General features: G+C 37.6%; 1 protein-coding gene across 3 annotated transcripts in view; it reads left to right on the top strand.

Annotated features, from left to right (window-relative positions):
- LOC124636944 (DENN domain-containing protein Crag) overlaps positions 1 to 16,856 on the top strand; it is a 37,831-nt gene that overhangs the window by 20,080 nt on the left and 895 nt on the right. Inside the window, exons 17-36 of one of the 3 annotated variants that reach the window (XR_006985165.1) lie at positions 275 to 461; positions 882 to 1,048; positions 1,491 to 1,606; positions 1,962 to 2,081; positions 2,526 to 2,657; positions 3,225 to 3,331; positions 3,777 to 3,891; positions 5,206 to 5,317; positions 5,666 to 5,863; positions 6,533 to 6,607; positions 7,566 to 7,643; positions 8,071 to 8,297; positions 8,605 to 8,729; positions 9,067 to 9,249; positions 9,637 to 9,724; positions 10,025 to 10,207; positions 12,144 to 12,315; positions 12,728 to 12,844; positions 12,925 to 13,665; positions 15,479 to 16,516. Coding sequence is in view for 2 of the 3 variants with exons in the window: in XM_047173235.1 (XP_047029191.1) it covers positions 275 to 461; positions 882 to 1,048; positions 1,491 to 1,606; positions 1,962 to 2,081; positions 2,526 to 2,657; positions 3,225 to 3,331; positions 3,777 to 3,891; positions 5,206 to 5,317; positions 5,666 to 5,863; positions 6,521 to 6,607; positions 7,566 to 7,643; positions 8,071 to 8,297; positions 8,605 to 8,729; positions 9,067 to 9,249; positions 9,637 to 9,724; positions 10,025 to 10,207; positions 12,144 to 12,315; positions 12,728 to 12,844; positions 12,925 to 13,114 (2,704 nt within the window). In the remaining variant the exon portion in view is untranslated. Of the gene's footprint in view, positions 1 to 274; positions 462 to 881; positions 1,049 to 1,490; positions 1,607 to 1,961; positions 2,082 to 2,525; positions 2,658 to 3,224; positions 3,332 to 3,776; positions 3,892 to 5,205; positions 5,318 to 5,665; positions 5,864 to 6,520; positions 6,608 to 7,565; positions 7,644 to 8,070; positions 8,298 to 8,604; positions 8,730 to 9,066; positions 9,250 to 9,636; positions 9,725 to 10,024; positions 10,208 to 12,143; positions 12,316 to 12,727; positions 12,845 to 12,924; positions 13,675 to 15,478; positions 16,517 to 16,856 lie in introns of those variants that run through there. The other 2 variants (XM_047173235.1, XM_047173236.1) reach the window with 2 other exon arrangements.

The raw sequence follows: 16,856 nt of genomic DNA, 5'->3' as shown, positions 1-16,856 counted from the left end.
GCTAGTGTTTTGCGCAACTGTTAAAGGGGTTGCGCAAATAAACCCATTTTGCGCAACTTTATTTTCATTTCATTTCATATTCAAAGCTCATAATATTTTATACGTATTTGAGTGTCAAATCGTGCGTTATGATAACCGTAGTGGATAAGCCGCCCAATTGGTCAATTCGGCGATTTGACAGCTAGTTCTATAGTGATCGTTATAGTCAAACAGTGCAACCAACTGTAATATTCTTTAATTTCCCTTTAGTAACCTTTTTCCTTTCTTTCCACAGACTAGCCCGCAAGGCCAGTTTATCAGCAGAAGCATGGGCCAAGTGCCTGCTAGGCGCTTGTTACTCGCTATACTTCCTGGCGCTGCCGTGCCGCATGTCGCTGAGCCGCGGCCGGGAACACGCCACGCTGAGGGCGGCGTACGAACTGTTGGAACGGGCCACTAAGCTTAAAGTGCCTTGTGACGAGGTCAGTTTAAATAATACCAGGAAACAAAAATTCCAACTTCATTGTTATACACTACATTAAATCTTAAAACCCTATAGTAATTATGTAAATGGAATTACAGGATCGTCTAGGTAAGCAAAAGAAGCTCAACTAGGACCATAGACTTCACGTCACCTTATGTGTGTCGTTACAAAATAATCAGATTGTATTTTTTTGTTCACCTTTGTAATCTCTATATTTCGACATCTATTAAAGCTACACTGCTTATTCTTCCTTATAAACAATATCCCACTTCTCTGTTCTAACAATGAAACAGTGTCTTAGACCTACAGTTCTAAGTCAAGTACATAAAAGACACTGTTCCTTTGCTCTTATTTTAGTACAGATAAGTGAGGATAGTGTTTATAGTGTACTTGTACTTAGGACTATTCTCTCTTCCAGGTATGCTACCGTGTAATGATGCAGTTATGCGGCAACCACTCTTTACCAGTCTTAGCCGTACAACTGCTCTTCCTAATGAAACGAGCCGGCTTGCAGCCCAATGCACTCACTTATGGGTATTATAACCGATGTGTGCTGGAGGCTACGTGGCCGCAGGATATGCCTAGGTAATTATCTAGAATCTAGACAAATAATAGTTATTGAAATCAGTATGATAAATCAGCTAGCGAATGTCATGTTAACAAAAAACAAACTTGAAACACTTACTTGTCACTACTTCCTACGTGTTTTGGTAAGAAGAAAATGTGGGGAAATAAACTACCCGACAACATATGTTTTGGAATCGAAAATAATGTTGAGCACTCTGAAAACTCGATAGTCGACGGGATTCGATGAATAAGCCCCAAGGATAAAGTGTCATTTGGTTATATTATTATGACATGGATATTATATGGAAGTAATCCATCAGTTTTGTATGCAGTGTTCTTCCAAAAAAACTTATTTTATCTATTTAGTATTGTTTGTAGTAAGAATTAAAATGAAAGAAAAAAAAATGGTTTAATAGTGTTATTTTATAACAACTTGTTATGTTTTTTTTCTTTATTATAGTGGAGCGCAACTACTATGGAACAAACTCCGCATAGCAGTAGTGGGAGCAGCTTTGTTCCGGAAAGCTGGGGCGCAGCGAGCTGGCAGAAATACTCAGAATTTGACTTCCGCTGGCAGTAAGATATTTTGTTAATTTATTACACGTTAGCTACATTAATTTTAATTGGACCGTTATCTGTCTTCTAATTACATTCTTTTCAAACCAATTGTCAACACTGGCGAATTTTGCTCTCGATTATTCCGCGCGGCGTTCGTATACGTGACAGATTCTGAGCGACATAGCTTTGTCATTTTAAACGTCATCTTTGCACCGCTTATCAATAGTGTACCGTCGCGAGTTGCTGTTGGTTAGAAAAACCGAGCGACATCCGCCAGTGTGAAAGCATTTTAACGCAAGTTTATTTAGTTGACGGTTACTTATATTGTTTATAATCAGTTTAAAACACATTTATGTCAATTAAATGTTTGTAGGCAGCAGCACATTGCCGCGGGTCCGCTCGGCGGCGGCGGTGGGCGAGGGCGGCGAGCTGGCGGGGCTGGCCAACATGGCGGCCTGCGAGCCCGCACACAGCCGCACTAGTCTAGACTCAGGTAATATAATTCTATCAAAACATGACTGTGTGACATCATTATTATGTAGGTATTAGTGACCATACACGACATTTCCAAATTGTGGGCACAGCTAAAATACTCTACTGCTGGACAAAAGCCTCCCCCAAGTTGGGGAGAATCGTCCATAAACACCGCGCTGTGCATGCGTCAGCAATATGACCGCAGTGTGAAATATTTTCTTTGTTGAAGAATGTTGATCCTAATCTCTGAGATAAAAAAATATGTGGCCAATAGGAGTAAAAACGAACAACATGCTCTAAAACAACTATATAATTTGATACAGACATTTGTGTACTAACATAAAAAGGATCAGAAGGAGTCGAAAGAGTATGGAAAGGTAAGGAATGCTAAAATGCAACAAAAGAATACTCTTATTTTTCTCTTGATTTAAACAACCTAACAATAAAACATTTACCTCCCCAGCTTGTGAACGCGACGCGGAAGCTCGTTCGAACGCGTTCGAGGCGCTCGTACGTCGCGGCAACATCGTACGCGATGCTCACACGCGGACACATGCACATGCTATGTCGGCCGCCGCTGGCATTCTTATATCAGGTATGTTTTGGAAGTATTTGGGTATTATTTTTTTTTGCACTTGTATATTCTCGATAAAATTTTGGGTTATTTATTGAAAGTTTTGAGTTAATCTATATAAATAAAAATGAATTGTTGTTCGTTAGTCTGATTAAAACTCGAGAATGGCTGAACCGATTGAGCTGATTTTGGTTTTAAAATGTTTGTAGAGGTCCAGGGAAGGTTTGAACGATACGAAGTTCGCGGGATCAGCTAGTTACAAATAATTTTGAGTTATTTCCAATGGTTCTTTAATTTAGCGAATGTATTTTTTGTTGTCTGGCATAAGTCAAATCATAGACATGAAAAGTTATTAACATAATATATCAGAAAATGTTGACAATAATATTGTGGTAAAAAGGACATCAAATGAAAAAATCTGTATGTAGGTTACAGCTTTTTCTGAAAAATAAAAGGCTCAGCAGATGATGAGCCAAAAGCCGATAGATAATCCGTAGTAACAAATTACAAAAACTTGATAAAGTCAATTAACAGCTACATTATTACTTAGTTTATGTCATACTAAAATGTTCTGTTTCATATCAATAGGTATACCGTCCAACCCAGATTTGAGTGAAACATCGCGACCGAGAAGTAATTCATTGAATAACGAAGACTCCAGTAGTACACCTATTCCAATACCAGAGAAAAGACAGGTACAGTAATGTTCCGTAAATTTTAAATTCCATAGCTATTTAGGATGGGGTTCAGAAATTGAACATCCATGTCCAAAGCATGTGATTTAATAAAATTAATGATTGGCTCAATGATCCTGAAAAAAAATATGACAGATGGAACAGATATATTTAGCTTTGAAGATTTTAAACGGTCAAGTTAAACGACCTTAAACGAATCCAATTTTGTTAAGTGACAAGCAAATTACCCATTTGCTAACTTTTTCACTACAGAAATTGCTACTGCCAAAAATTATTCATAATTTCCCAGATTTCCTCAGTCAAAAAGTTTATAAATTAAACTTTCCATGCCCCACAATTCATTTTGATCATTCATTCATACTGGAATTTTCTACTTTTCCGTCTTACTTGTCCGTTCATTTAAATACAGTTCATTTTCCAATACCAATAATATTGTTTTTTACAGACAATCCACGTAAGCCCGGACAGTCCGTCAGACCTCCGCATCCTGACGCGGTCGGAGAGCTTCGCGGGGGACGCGCAGATCGTGCAGCAAATACAGAGGCTAGCCTTCCCTAGTGGTAAGTAATTATTTGTGACGTTATTGTTTAAAAAGAAATAAAAGTGTGTATGTAATTATAAAGTATATTTCTTTAGTACTATTCTTTACTATTCTCACAAAGCTGACTTGTTTGTTTGCTTAAACTGTTTGATGATTAGATCAGTGATCATATTTATTGAGGAGAGCTTTTAGGTTGCGCAAAGAAGAGTTCCCACAGGACACTTTTGATACAGCTGCTGGAAACTAATTACAGTAGCATTTTTATAATTAAAGATTTCTAGTACACATATTTGTGTCCTATTATAGTTCGGCCGTTCAGAGAATGCGTTCCTGACACCTGTCAGTTAGTCACGACTAGTGATGGGCACAACATAACACTGAGTTCGTTACCGTTCCTCCAAAATGAACCGCCAAATTATTTTAAGATTATTTTCGTTTTAAATTGGCGGAATCATTTAAATTTTTATTTTAGTTATTTAAGTGGAAACCAAAAAAAGGTAATATTCATATAATAAAATTGTTTTATTTATTCTTTGTTACAAAGTTACAATTTCTATGCAATAAAGTAAGTACATTGAATTGAATGTGCGTACAGAATATTAATCAGACTCCGATTCGCTTGAGGAGGTGGTGTCTTCATCATCATCTTCCCCTACATGTATAATTATATTATTATCAATAACAGAATCAATCCTGATATCTCGGTCAAAATGTTCCAAAATCAGGTTTTTAGTCTTCTCAACAACCCTTGCCCAGTCATCTCTTGTGACTTCCCCGCAGGCTTCTTTTAATAGGGTCATCATCTTTTTCGTGCTGAATGGTTTATCTTATAGTCCATTATTTTCAAATTTTAAAAAAGAAAAACAAATCTTTTATTTTATAATATAAGTATAACTGTAAAAGAACTGATTACGATACTTGCCTGTTATTTTTAGCACAGCACTACAAATATAAAGCGCTGACATAACCTTGTAATTGCGCAGTATAGATTTAGAAAAATATTGTTTACCAAGTTATTTGACACTCAGTTTGGACCAAAATTATAACATTCATTGATTATTGATATAATAATGTTGTTTTAAATTTATTTCATCAATTGTTAAAACGGTAAACAATCAGCAAAAAATTTTTATCGTAACTGCAACGCCATTACAAAGTTACGTCGTCAGTTCAATCGCGATGTGTCAGGAACGCATTCTCTGAACGGCCGAACATTATTAATTTGTCAGAAATATAATACTTTTTCAGTTTAACTTAGTTCTTGGGTTTCATGTATTAGATATAAGTTTAATAATTTTAAAGTATTTTCAAAGAACTATATACTAATTTTCAGTAGTAACACCGAACACAAAATCTCGGTGTTCGAGGACATTGAGTTTCCCTGAAGAGCCGGAGAAAGAGGCCGCTGCGACTGACGCTTCCGATGTTAAAACATCGCCACTCAAGTGAGTATTTTATCATTCAAATTTCTGGTTGATATTTGATGCCTGTGGGGAAGAGCCGTAGAGGCACGATAAATTGGTGGTTCTGGCTTTCATGTAAACAGCTTTGGCAGTCTTTACGGGTAGTCAGAAGCCAGAGAGTGAAAACCTGTCTAAGCAAGAGTTGCCTGAGTAACAGGGATGAAAAGATGAGATAGGCGTAGCTCCATGTAAAACACTCGTACTCGGCTGCATCCGGTTAGACTGGAAGCTGGCGCCTACATATTTGGGAAATGGCTATACTAATACAATAATATGCCTATATTAATACAAAAATATATACTAAATTATTAATTTATTCATTCCTTTCAGAGTATCAGCCCGCACCCCAGTCCTAAGCGACGACCCTCTCGGCGCACTAAGCCAACCGGACGTCCCACACGAACCGGTCACCCGCACTGAACCTGTCGACGAGCCCACATTACCCAAACACGAGTTGAGCGTCAGTCCTAAGTTGTTCCACCGACGAAGTAACTCGTTCCAAGATGATCCGCCTCAGGATAATGCAGGGTATAAACCTTCCTTATCTGTTTTAGAGCTTGTAAATAATTGTTTTTGACCAGTGCGCATTTTTTTTTTTTGGTGGTTTGGTAGAGAATAGGAAACTTTTTTAAATACTGTCAAAGTTTGTGCACTGGTTATAAAATAGTCCTATATTTGTATTGATATAAGGATGTTTTGGTAAGTAGATGAAATTGAGCCTAGAAAACTTTATAAAGTGAGAATACTCAATGAGTCATTCTAGTGCCAAAAGATCCTTGTAAAGTCAAAGTCAAAGTGTACGATCGATGATTTTTAAAAATCGATCAAGTATGTTGCTTTTGGACTACTAATGCTATGAAAACATCCTTAGTTATAAAATAAAATGTCCTTACTTCTATACTCCTTAATCTTAATCTTACTTATCATTCTCGAAAGCCATAAAAGTTTGTCAAAATTAATATACACATTTCAATTTTTTTCTCTACCTGTGTGATTTCCCTTTTCTATTAAAACGCTTATCACATAAATACAACATGCATGTAAGCATAGACTCCCTCTATATATCCACAAAACTGTGTGTGTCCGCCCTCCGTGCCCCTTTGACATTGTCCCCGCTAACGTTGTAGTATAGCTAGAGCTGCGGCCCGTGTGAGCACGATAACCTCGATAGTTTCCTTTCCCTAGGAAACTGCATAGAAGTGAGACGGCGCCTGCAGGTACCGTGTCTTCTAGCCTCGTTAGCCTCGGGAATACATTGAAAATCAGCTTCGGGTGAGTAAAAATGGCTGAATTAAATGTCGATATTTTTTATCGATAGTTTTTGTAAGTGCCTATTTCGTCAACTCTAGTTGAATTTTCGGTAAGACAATAGCTGTTCGATATTTAAAATATAAAATGCAGCAGGTTTTTTTTTAATATTTGATTTATGGAGATTAAGAGTTGTGAAATAGGCATTCATGATGATTTTGTGAGTAAAGACTTTTTTTAATATTTAGATATACATGTTAAAATTTTGATGTCGTGTGTTATTTATTGTCTTGGTGTGATTAATTGTTCTTTGTAGTTTATGTTCAATGAATTTTGAAGTAGCATTGATTTATAGATAGATTCAATCTATGACTGGATTTTATACTGCAGTGTTTTCTAACAAAAAATTATTAGTTTTTCTATACATCAAGACAATTTCGATGTGTAAATAATATCTATACAGACTTATTGTCATGCATAGATGTCACTGCTATGTTTTAGTTCACGACAAACATCTTGTTCAATATGAAGCATGTTCGTTTCACTGTTTGGGGAGAACTTCGATCCCCGCTATTGTTTTTCTTTTAGTATTAGCATTCGATGTTTTGCTGTGACGCATTTTTGAGTAAATTGAGTCAGTTATTGAAACTGTGTCTGAGTCTTGGGAACTCGGATAACCAAGGGCTGGAAAGTATAGAATCGATTGGATCGTTAATCGATGGAAGAACCAATCGATTATCAGCAATATTTCTGCAACAAATTGTATCACTATGTTGTTTGCCATGGAGTCAAAAGTCGATAAAAATCAAAATACCTCTATTTTCTATTTTTTTTTTAATATAAGAAATCATTGTTCTTTAGTGAATATATTTACTCAAAGGTGCGTCCAGTCTCTCTGTAATTATTATTTTTCTAATAAAATAGCAATGTTATTTTATTAACCGCACCGACACGCAGTACGCTAGCTTGTTTGTTTTCTTAGACGCTATTCGCCAGGCAGGCTGTCGTTGCGCAAGGAAAACATGAAACTGGGGAAGGCTATGATCGAGAATTACTTCAGGTAAGAATCTCGAAAAACGTACAAAAAAAAAACTATAAAAAATTTTAATGAAAAAATAATAAAAAATATTATTATTCTTTGTAAACAAAAATGCAGCCTCACTCTATGTATTTTGTAAGTATTCGTACAAATTAATCAGGCTACAACATTCATCCATTTTGAGTTGACCATTTAGTACCCAAAAATAGTTTGATGTCTTCATTGTGTCGTTATAATGTAATCAAACAATAGACAATCACTGTAAGTTGAGTCAAAACATCTGCATGTTTTAAGCCAGTATTTTTTCCGCACTGTCTTGTATAAAGCATGATTGTTTTTTAGTTTTTGTATATACCTAGATGTTTTACTTCTTTACATAAACGTCAGCCATCCACAAAAACGACCAATTATTTTTTTTAAATAAACTACAGTTGGAGTATTTTTTCAGTCCAACGAGTATAGCAGGGAAAAGGTCCAATGAATTGCTACAAAGTGGTCTTAGCAGTCTGAAGTCAGCCGCGACGAGTATGGCCAAGAAGTTCGATGAAATGAAAGAGGTTATATCGGCTAACTCGACTCCTGTGAAAGGCGCGTTCGGTAACGCTACCAGTGCGCTGAATAGTTTGATGGGAGAAGAGGATTCGACTGATGGGTCTTCTGAGATGAATCCTGATGGTTAGTATGAGTAATATAATTTTCGACTATGTCACATACGATTGACGGATTAGTATGAAGAAGTCATTAAAAATTATGAAATTATTAATCACAGCAGATGAAATCTACTTGAAAATTCCATAAATTAAATTGTCTTCTCCAATGTAACCTTCAAGTTCTTCAAAGATAAGAATAGATTAAATATTTACATAAAGATTAAATATTTACATTGTTCTGCTCAAAAATCTTCTGAAATTTTACTGTTTGCCTTACTGTTTTTTTTTATGTTTAATTTAAAAACCTTCTTAAAATCGTATTGTTATTACAGAATGGGTTGGAGGTATAGGATTCAGACGAGCATCGAGTGACGCAGAGCTAGCGTGCTCTATGGAGCGCGGTTCTCTGGCTACACTTGTTTCGCACTTACCTGATAACCTGTACCCTGTCACGAATGTAAGTTAAAATAATGATATGTTTTGTTCTTATTTTTTTAATACACCCATGTTTCATTAATAACATAGTATTAGTAACTTTTTCATTAGTAACTATTTTTATGAAATATGCAAAATTTTATATCGTCCATTCTCTTGCCCATATCCCAGTTAGATTTTTTTGGGTGGGAGGACCATGTTTTCTTCTTCCATATTCTTCTATCTGCCGTCATCTCACAAGTATAATTCTTGTCTAATTTTTATTTTGCAGTTATTTGATTTGACCATAGAACATAGGCTGAATAAACTTAATTTTCAAATCACGTTCTAATCAAACAAATAAAATTCTTATTTCCCAGGACCAATCAACAACCGAGAACTCATCAGTAGTGGTCCACCTGTCTTCGTGTTCGCAATGCCACCAGTGCCTCGCGTTCTTATACGACGAGGACATCATGGCGGGCTGGGCGGCCGACGACTCTAACCTGAACACGCGCTGCATCGCTTGCGGCAGACATACTGTGCCGCTGCTCAATGTGCAGGTAGGGGTTTTGACTAAAATCACGACTTTTTCTTATTTAACTACTCACGAAGTGTAGTAACGAACTTCGAACAACTTTCTTGAGAAACTAAATTCACGGTTGAAGGATCACTTTTGTCACTGATAGCCCGAGCCAGCTATAAAAAGATCTCTTATATATGATTGTAAGCTTTTAGCATGGCTCGTTCAAATAAATAATGGCATCGTTCAAATAAAATGTGAATAGTCATTTTAGAATTGTCTGAATCATGGTAACTTTAAGCACAAATATAAAGAAGAAATAGGTCTTTATAAAGTCGTTGATTCAACACGTTTTGCACAAGCCACAATAATGTCACAGCGTAACACATGGAAAACTGCTGACTGAATGTGTAAACCTTTGTTTCAGATACTCCGTTCCGACCAAAAACAAGAAACATTAAGTGTGCCTTATTTAAACCCTCTGGTGTTAAGGAAGGAATTCGAATCTATATTAGGTAAGGTTATTTAGGCCCAGTCTTAACCAAAGTGGAGCCGAAAATTTTAAAACAACCAATAGAAGGTCGTCAAACATCTTTGTTCCGCCCACTCAGTAGTCTTGAACAGAAAAAAAACTTCGTTGTTGACAAACTCTTCCGCTCCACTCCGCTTTGGTAGTTTGGTCTTTGCTAAACATTGTTACTACAAATATTCTACCTACTTTTTTATCTCAAACCAATATGTATTTATTATTTACCATCGTAGTTATTATGTATTATGGCGATCCTAATTGATGTTTTTTTTTTATTATTGAATAGGTAGGGAAGGCGACTCATGCTTAGCAGAATCGAGCTTCGTAGAATCACATCCGATCGTGTACTGGAACTTGGTATGGTTCTTAGAGAGAGCGAACATCGAGAACCATCTCCCTGATCTGCTCTGTCCCGACTTCCAAACCAAGTACCTTAGTACGGACATGCTACATGAACCGGAAAAAACTGGTAAGTAAACTTCGATTTTTAATTAGCTATTCCTTTTCCTTCTTTATAAAAAGTCTAGCTTCAACTAATTGCTGCTGAATTAAAAAAAAAAACCGTCTTTAGGCGAGATTCTATCGGTTTGCGACACTGTGACACACACAATTTCTTCTAGTCCACTCTTTCTAGCAAACAATCAGAAATGAAATAGAATATCAGAAATTGTGTGCGAAATTTTCAAAAATGACCGCCAGCGGTGAATTCGCGCCGTCGCGTAACATTTCTTGAAGAATCTCGCCTCGTATGATCCTTTCTGTTCATCCTATTAAATTTCCCATTCCTTATCCTTGTCTGTGTAATTTCTCCCATTTCTATGTACATTTTCAGAGAGATCAAGATATTTATCTTGCTCGGCTGTTCGTATTTACTTCGCCACATCAGTCGAAACTGTCAAAAAAAGATTTTCAAGATAAAAATGATCAGTTTATAGATGAATGTTACTGTTAGTACTTTAGTTTTTTTAAACGTAGATTTCTTCCTTCATTATTATGCAGCGTGATCAGTTTGATAGTTTCCTGTTATTGAAGCGTTACTTTTGTAAGTAAATAATACTAAGGTACAAATTATGAACTTTTTACTAAATTATGTGGGTTTAGTCCTTCAATTTCCTTTAATCACATAAGCGGGGCGTAGCGAGCGCGCTGCGTATACATTCATCATCATCATCAGCCTATCGCAGTCCACTGCTAGACATAGATCCTCTCCAAGTGCACGCCACTGAGATCGATTTTCGGCTTCTCGCATCCAGCTCCTGCCAGCCGTCTTGCGCAAGTCATCACTCCACCGTGCCTGAGGACGTCATACACTACGTTTGCCGAGGCGTGGTCTCCACTCTAGAACTCGTTTACCCCAACGGTTATCGGTTCTTCGGCTAATATGGCCAGCCTACTGCCACTTCAGCTTGCTGATTCGGTAGGCTATGTCGATGACCTTGGTTTTCTGACGGATTACCTCATTTCTGATGCGATCCCTCAGAGAAACGCCGAGCATAGCTCTTTCCATAGCCCGCTGAGCGACTTTAAACTTGTGGACCAGCCGTACCGTCAATGTCCACGTTTCGGCTCCGTAAGTCATGACAGGTAGGACGCACTGATTGAAGACTTTTGTCTTTAGGCACTGTGGGATCGACGATGTTAGGACTCGACGTAGCTTCCCAAATGCAGCCCAACCCAACTGAATTCTCCTATTCACCTCGTCCTCAAAGTTGTTTCTACCTAACTGCAATGTCTGCCCGAGGTATACATATTTCCGAACAACTTCGAGAACGGCGCCGTGTATCGCAATCGGTTCCGGTAGAACATGTTCATTGAACATGACCTTGGTTTTGTCCAAGTTCATCCGTAGGCCGATGCGTAGAGAAGATTCAACCAAAAAAAATCGTTCAGCATCTGTTGTAGGTCCTGCAGCGTTTCCGCCATGATGACGATATCGTCAGCAAATCTCAAGTGAGAGATTTGTTCGCCATTGATGTTGATGCCACGTCCTTTCCAGTTCAGCGTCTTGAACATATCCTCCATTGCATTAGTGAACAGTTTCGGGGAAATAACATCCCCTTGTCTCACTCCTCGATGCAACGGTATGGGCCTTGTTTGCTGATTCTGTACTTGGACGGACATTGTAGCGGCTTCGTAGAGACATCTCATCACTTGGATGTATCGCCAATACGTTACGTGTCGCGTATACATTAGGGGCACGCATTCGAGCCCCCGGCCAAGAGCACATAACGAAGCCATCGTGCATTTATGTTTGTAGCGTGTGGCATCAACCATTTGCAAAGACCGGTGGCGATGTTTTTGTGGTTCTGGCCTGTGTTGGGGACTTTTGTGCCTTTTTCACAAAGGTCTTAACATTTTTTTTTTTTGACAAAACAGATATTTTTAATCATAATTTGTGTCCTCAGGCGGTTGTCGCGTGGTGTGCACGTGGGAGCTGCCCCGCGGCGGCGGCGGCGACGGCAGCGAGGCGGGCGCGGCGCTGCACGCGGCGTGGCGCGGGCGCCGGCGCCTGCACCAGCGCTCGCGGGCGCTGCAGGCACTACTCCTTACCGAGGACGAGCAGCACGCTGGACACACGTAAGTGCCAAGCTAGCTGATTATCAGCTACGGCGGATGTTCTCATATATGGAGATCAGCAACTGCGCAGGACATATAGTGCACAAGCATTTGCGCAGACACAGGTACACTCACTATTCTTTCACTCTCATAGTCCGATGGGACGGCAATCCGACACGACCGGCGAGAGATCAGGTGCAGGACGACATTTACATTATGACATTTTGTTGGCTAATCTCCTTATATGAGAACAGCCGCCGTGGCCGAAATCGGCCCTGGACGTCATTATTTTACTACACAGCTACAAGCAATTATTCAGATTGACTGATCACAAAAACGTAAACCTCTCTAATATATAAATAGATCTTTACACTTTACGTGACGTTTTCACGAATGTCTAACTTTCCTAGTAAAACTAAATATTTTATTACAGTGTGGCTCTGGCGGTTCTCAACGGCTTGCTAAGCAACGATCTGTCAGACGCTCTACAGAAACTTGCTACGTGGAGAGAAAACACATCCAACAACAAACGATACCATTCCTTCTACAGGTAAACAGAACAAATATTTAATTATCCTCGAAACATTTTCTTCAAAAATATATTTTATTAAGTACTTTACTTATTTACAGAGATATATTATTCCTCGCAATGGCGGCTCTCGGCGACCACAATATTGACTTAATGGCTCTTCAACGGGAGTACACTCGCGCTCTCGACCAACTGGGAGGGGAAGCGAGGCCGCAGGACTTACCACCTTCACCGACTGCCGTGTGCTGCAGACATTACTTTAAGCGGCTACGACTCCTCGCAGAAGAATGAACAAGATAAAAAGACTACAGATATCTGCATAACAATTATGTAGTATGCAACCTGCTAGTACTAGCTTCTTAGATACAGTTCACGTAAATTACTTTTGCTTCTCTGAAGTCAGCCATTTGAAGTTTGCGCGGCAGTGACCAACTTCAGAGGGGCAAAGCGTTTTGACTTGTTCTGTATACTCACAGAATAAAATACAAACGCGTGTCAATCCGCTTCTCATTATAACGACATGCCGTTGTGCAGTCTGACGTAATAGAATAAGTGAATCAGTATCTGCAACCATGCAGTATTCGTGCAACCTCCAATATGACCCAGGGCTGTCATTGCACGATTATAATTATTTCATATTTACGTAACTCCAGCTTGCAATGCTTTTATTTACGACGCGGCTACTCGAATAAGAGTTCCGAATATCCTTGTATGTATTGTTTTTTTTTTACATACGTTATTATTTACATTCAGAACCCATATAAACAGTATATGTATAATGAGTAGACATGTGTTGTTGATAAAGAGTTATTATTTTTTTGTAGTTTAGTTTTGAGAGTTTCGTTCTATATCACGGAGGAGAAAAGACTAGCGGAGGTGCCCTAACGTAAAATCTCCTAACAAAGCAGCGCGCCAAAATTCGGGTGAGCGGGGGACGAGGAACGTTACTGGCTCCACCCGTGATCCACCCTTAAACGCCTTTTATGGGAAGCCACCCATTTTTTGTATATCCATCTAGCGTGGAATAGGATGATTAAAATCTAACCCTAAACTAACATCGACCACTAGTGACATACTCAAAAATTAAGTAAATACTCAAAATTATTAATTCTTTTAAAATAGTAATTGAACTAGAAAGTTTGAAGAAGCATTCATTTGAAATGAAAGAAGAAAAAGAGAGGGATAAAAAAGTTAGAAAATTAATTCTTATATAAGTATTATTTTGTGCAGAGAACTTGCCCCACAACAATTTATTTACTCCCCCAGACATGAAATGGGTATAATTCTACTAGGAACCATTAAACGGAGACTCGATGAAAAATCATTTTTATTCACCACGGGTCTAAAATACCCCCATGGTGTAATTTAAGTATCAACTATTGTCATTGTGTTAGTTCGTCTACTAGCCACTATGGCATCACAAGCACGAAAATTCGTTCTATTTGTTCTAGAACCGTGCTGCGATGACTGTTGTTATTTTCGATGTTGCCATATTACGAAATTCACCAAGAAAAATGGGAATTAAAATTATAGGGACAGTATCAAATTAGAGTTTTCACAACTGTATCATAACGGCGCATCCACTAAGTAGCAGACTTTATGTGAGTCGGATATTGCTCTGAGTAAAGGTACATTCAAAAAGTATGTACGGCAAGAGAGATAATATACCTATGTAAAACATTGCTGATGATGAATATAAATAAATCTACGCTAATTTTCGTCACATCTTATATTTGTTATGAGTAATAGTACTCGGGACTTTGCCCCAATATCGGAGATATGGGATAAGGTGAGATAGAGAAATGAGAACTAGGTGATTGAGAATGCTGTCGTATTGGAGCCATTGCAAAAATACTGTTTTTATAAAATGTGGTCTTAAATCTTATTACATGTAACTGATCACAACGATGCTGCCTGGTTACTCAAAGAAATACATAGTTAGAGTTATGATTAATTTTAAGATAATTGCAGCTTTTTTAAATAAGACCTTTTTTAAGAATGGGTGATTGAATTTTCGATGTCTGGTAGCACTTAATTTTGTAACGGGTGTCTCTGTGGTCTTGATGAACACAATTTTACTTCAAATATCAAATATACGTAAGTCGACTACTTACCGAAAGATGGTGTTTTTAAAATTTTAAATTTTCATGATAATATATCATATGTTTTGGTTTGTAAATAATCTATAAAAAAACTTGTAGGATGCAAGGAAAAATGAAGCTGTTTTTTAAGGCAAAATTGGTACCAATAATGTACATTGATACAAGATTCATACGAAAATAATACAAATTCACTTAGAGGTTCTAGAAATGCAGCTATTCGACGACAGATGTCTCTAGCAAAAAATATGATTTAAAGTAAAAATATTACTTACACGTGAAATGTTATCCTATGGTAGGTATGTTTGAGTTTGGATCCTGAGCAATTTCTACAATTAACGATAGCGCATTTCGTCGTTTTAATCGAGTAACAAATAAAATTTGTTGAAATTGTGGTTAAAATACAACTATGACAAGATGTCAGTTTGATGTGAAGGACGGTATATGGGCGGTGTCCAGCCACGCCTGTCGTGACGTAGTCGTGACGTATTTGACCTACCTGTAGGCGTGTGACCTACCTGCGTTAGGGCATCTCCGCTAGTCTTTTCTCCTCCGTGTTCTATATACAAAACTAGTAGGGAGTACCGTCCATTTTATTTTAGAACGATATAGTTTATCGAAGCATTACATTTGTGTATGACTATGACAAAACCGGAACTTGACGAACTTCTTAAGCCCGTCCAAACGGGATCAAGGTATGCTTGATTCAACATAAAATCTATTATATACACAATGATTCTATTCATAAAATTGTTAACCGTAAGGTCACGACTGTAAGATAGAAGGAATTGCGTGAGTTATTGTGGCCTAAGTTTCATGAACATTGCCCCAAAAGTATATTACGAGGTATCATTCACTCATAAGCAATCTATGTAATAAATTCACGTTTCGGCATATCCATTAGTCTAGGTTCGTGGGTGCTAAGTTAAGTAATTGGGACGGTGACCGCAGTAACGTATGTACATAGAGTTGTTGTATAGTGTAGGTGTAAGGCCACAAAGGGCGATATGTAATTGTGCTTAACATTGTGATGCCAGTGCTGTAACGCGGTTGAATTCGTAAACGAATTGTATTAAGAGTTTGTGTGTGTGTTTACATAGTCACATTATTTATGTCCCAGGCACCCTGTGTGGTTATAACGCAATAATCATTTCTCTAATTGTGCAATACCGATATGTTTTGTACAGACAGTCAATTTTGTGATATCAAACACCATTTTTCAGTGACACTAAATAATGTGACTGCCAAAATTCAAAAGTATTCATGAAAGTGTCAATATAGTTAGTTGATATTATGATGAAATCATATTCGTTTGTTTCTATTATCTGTTCTAAATAACTTTTTACGCCTTTAGTGAAGCGTAGCACGACTCGACTTTAAATTGTACTAATATCACTGTTTCAATCTGTTTTATCAATACATGGAGAAAAATAACAGAAAGAATTGAATGTAACATGTACATAAAATGGTTTATTTTAATTGGCAGTTAATCTGTACTGCAACTCTCAAATACTCAGGATACTAACCAAGTTCTTCATATTATTTGTATTACAGAATAATACATAACACTATTTATTGAAACTAACCTTAGACACTAAGAGCTCTGCCTCATTATAGTCTGTTTTTTAATCTCGTAGACTAAATTGACACTTGCAAAATGTCAAACTTTCTAATAATTTTGCTAGCTCTGTGGTGCAGTGTTGTTCTTACGATACCGGTTCGTTGAATCGTAACTTTTTACAATAAGTCATCCTGAAATAATGTGCTTATCCTTGATGATTACGCATGGCTTTGCGTGGTCAGATATCCCTGGCAGTTTGTAGCACGTCGTACAGCCATGTGTACGTACGTGAATTTTAAATATAAAACTTTGAATGAATATTAAATTCGTCTATTATAGATAAAAAGTTACGATTCAACGAACCGGTATCGTA

Source organism: Helicoverpa zea, chromosome 15 (assembly GCF_022581195.2).
Source record: "Helicoverpa zea isolate HzStark_Cry1AcR chromosome 15, ilHelZeax1.1, whole genome shotgun sequence".
NCBI lineage: Eukaryota > Metazoa > Arthropoda > Insecta > Lepidoptera > Noctuidae > Helicoverpa > Helicoverpa zea.
This window is presented reverse-complemented; position numbering and strand designations above follow the sequence as displayed.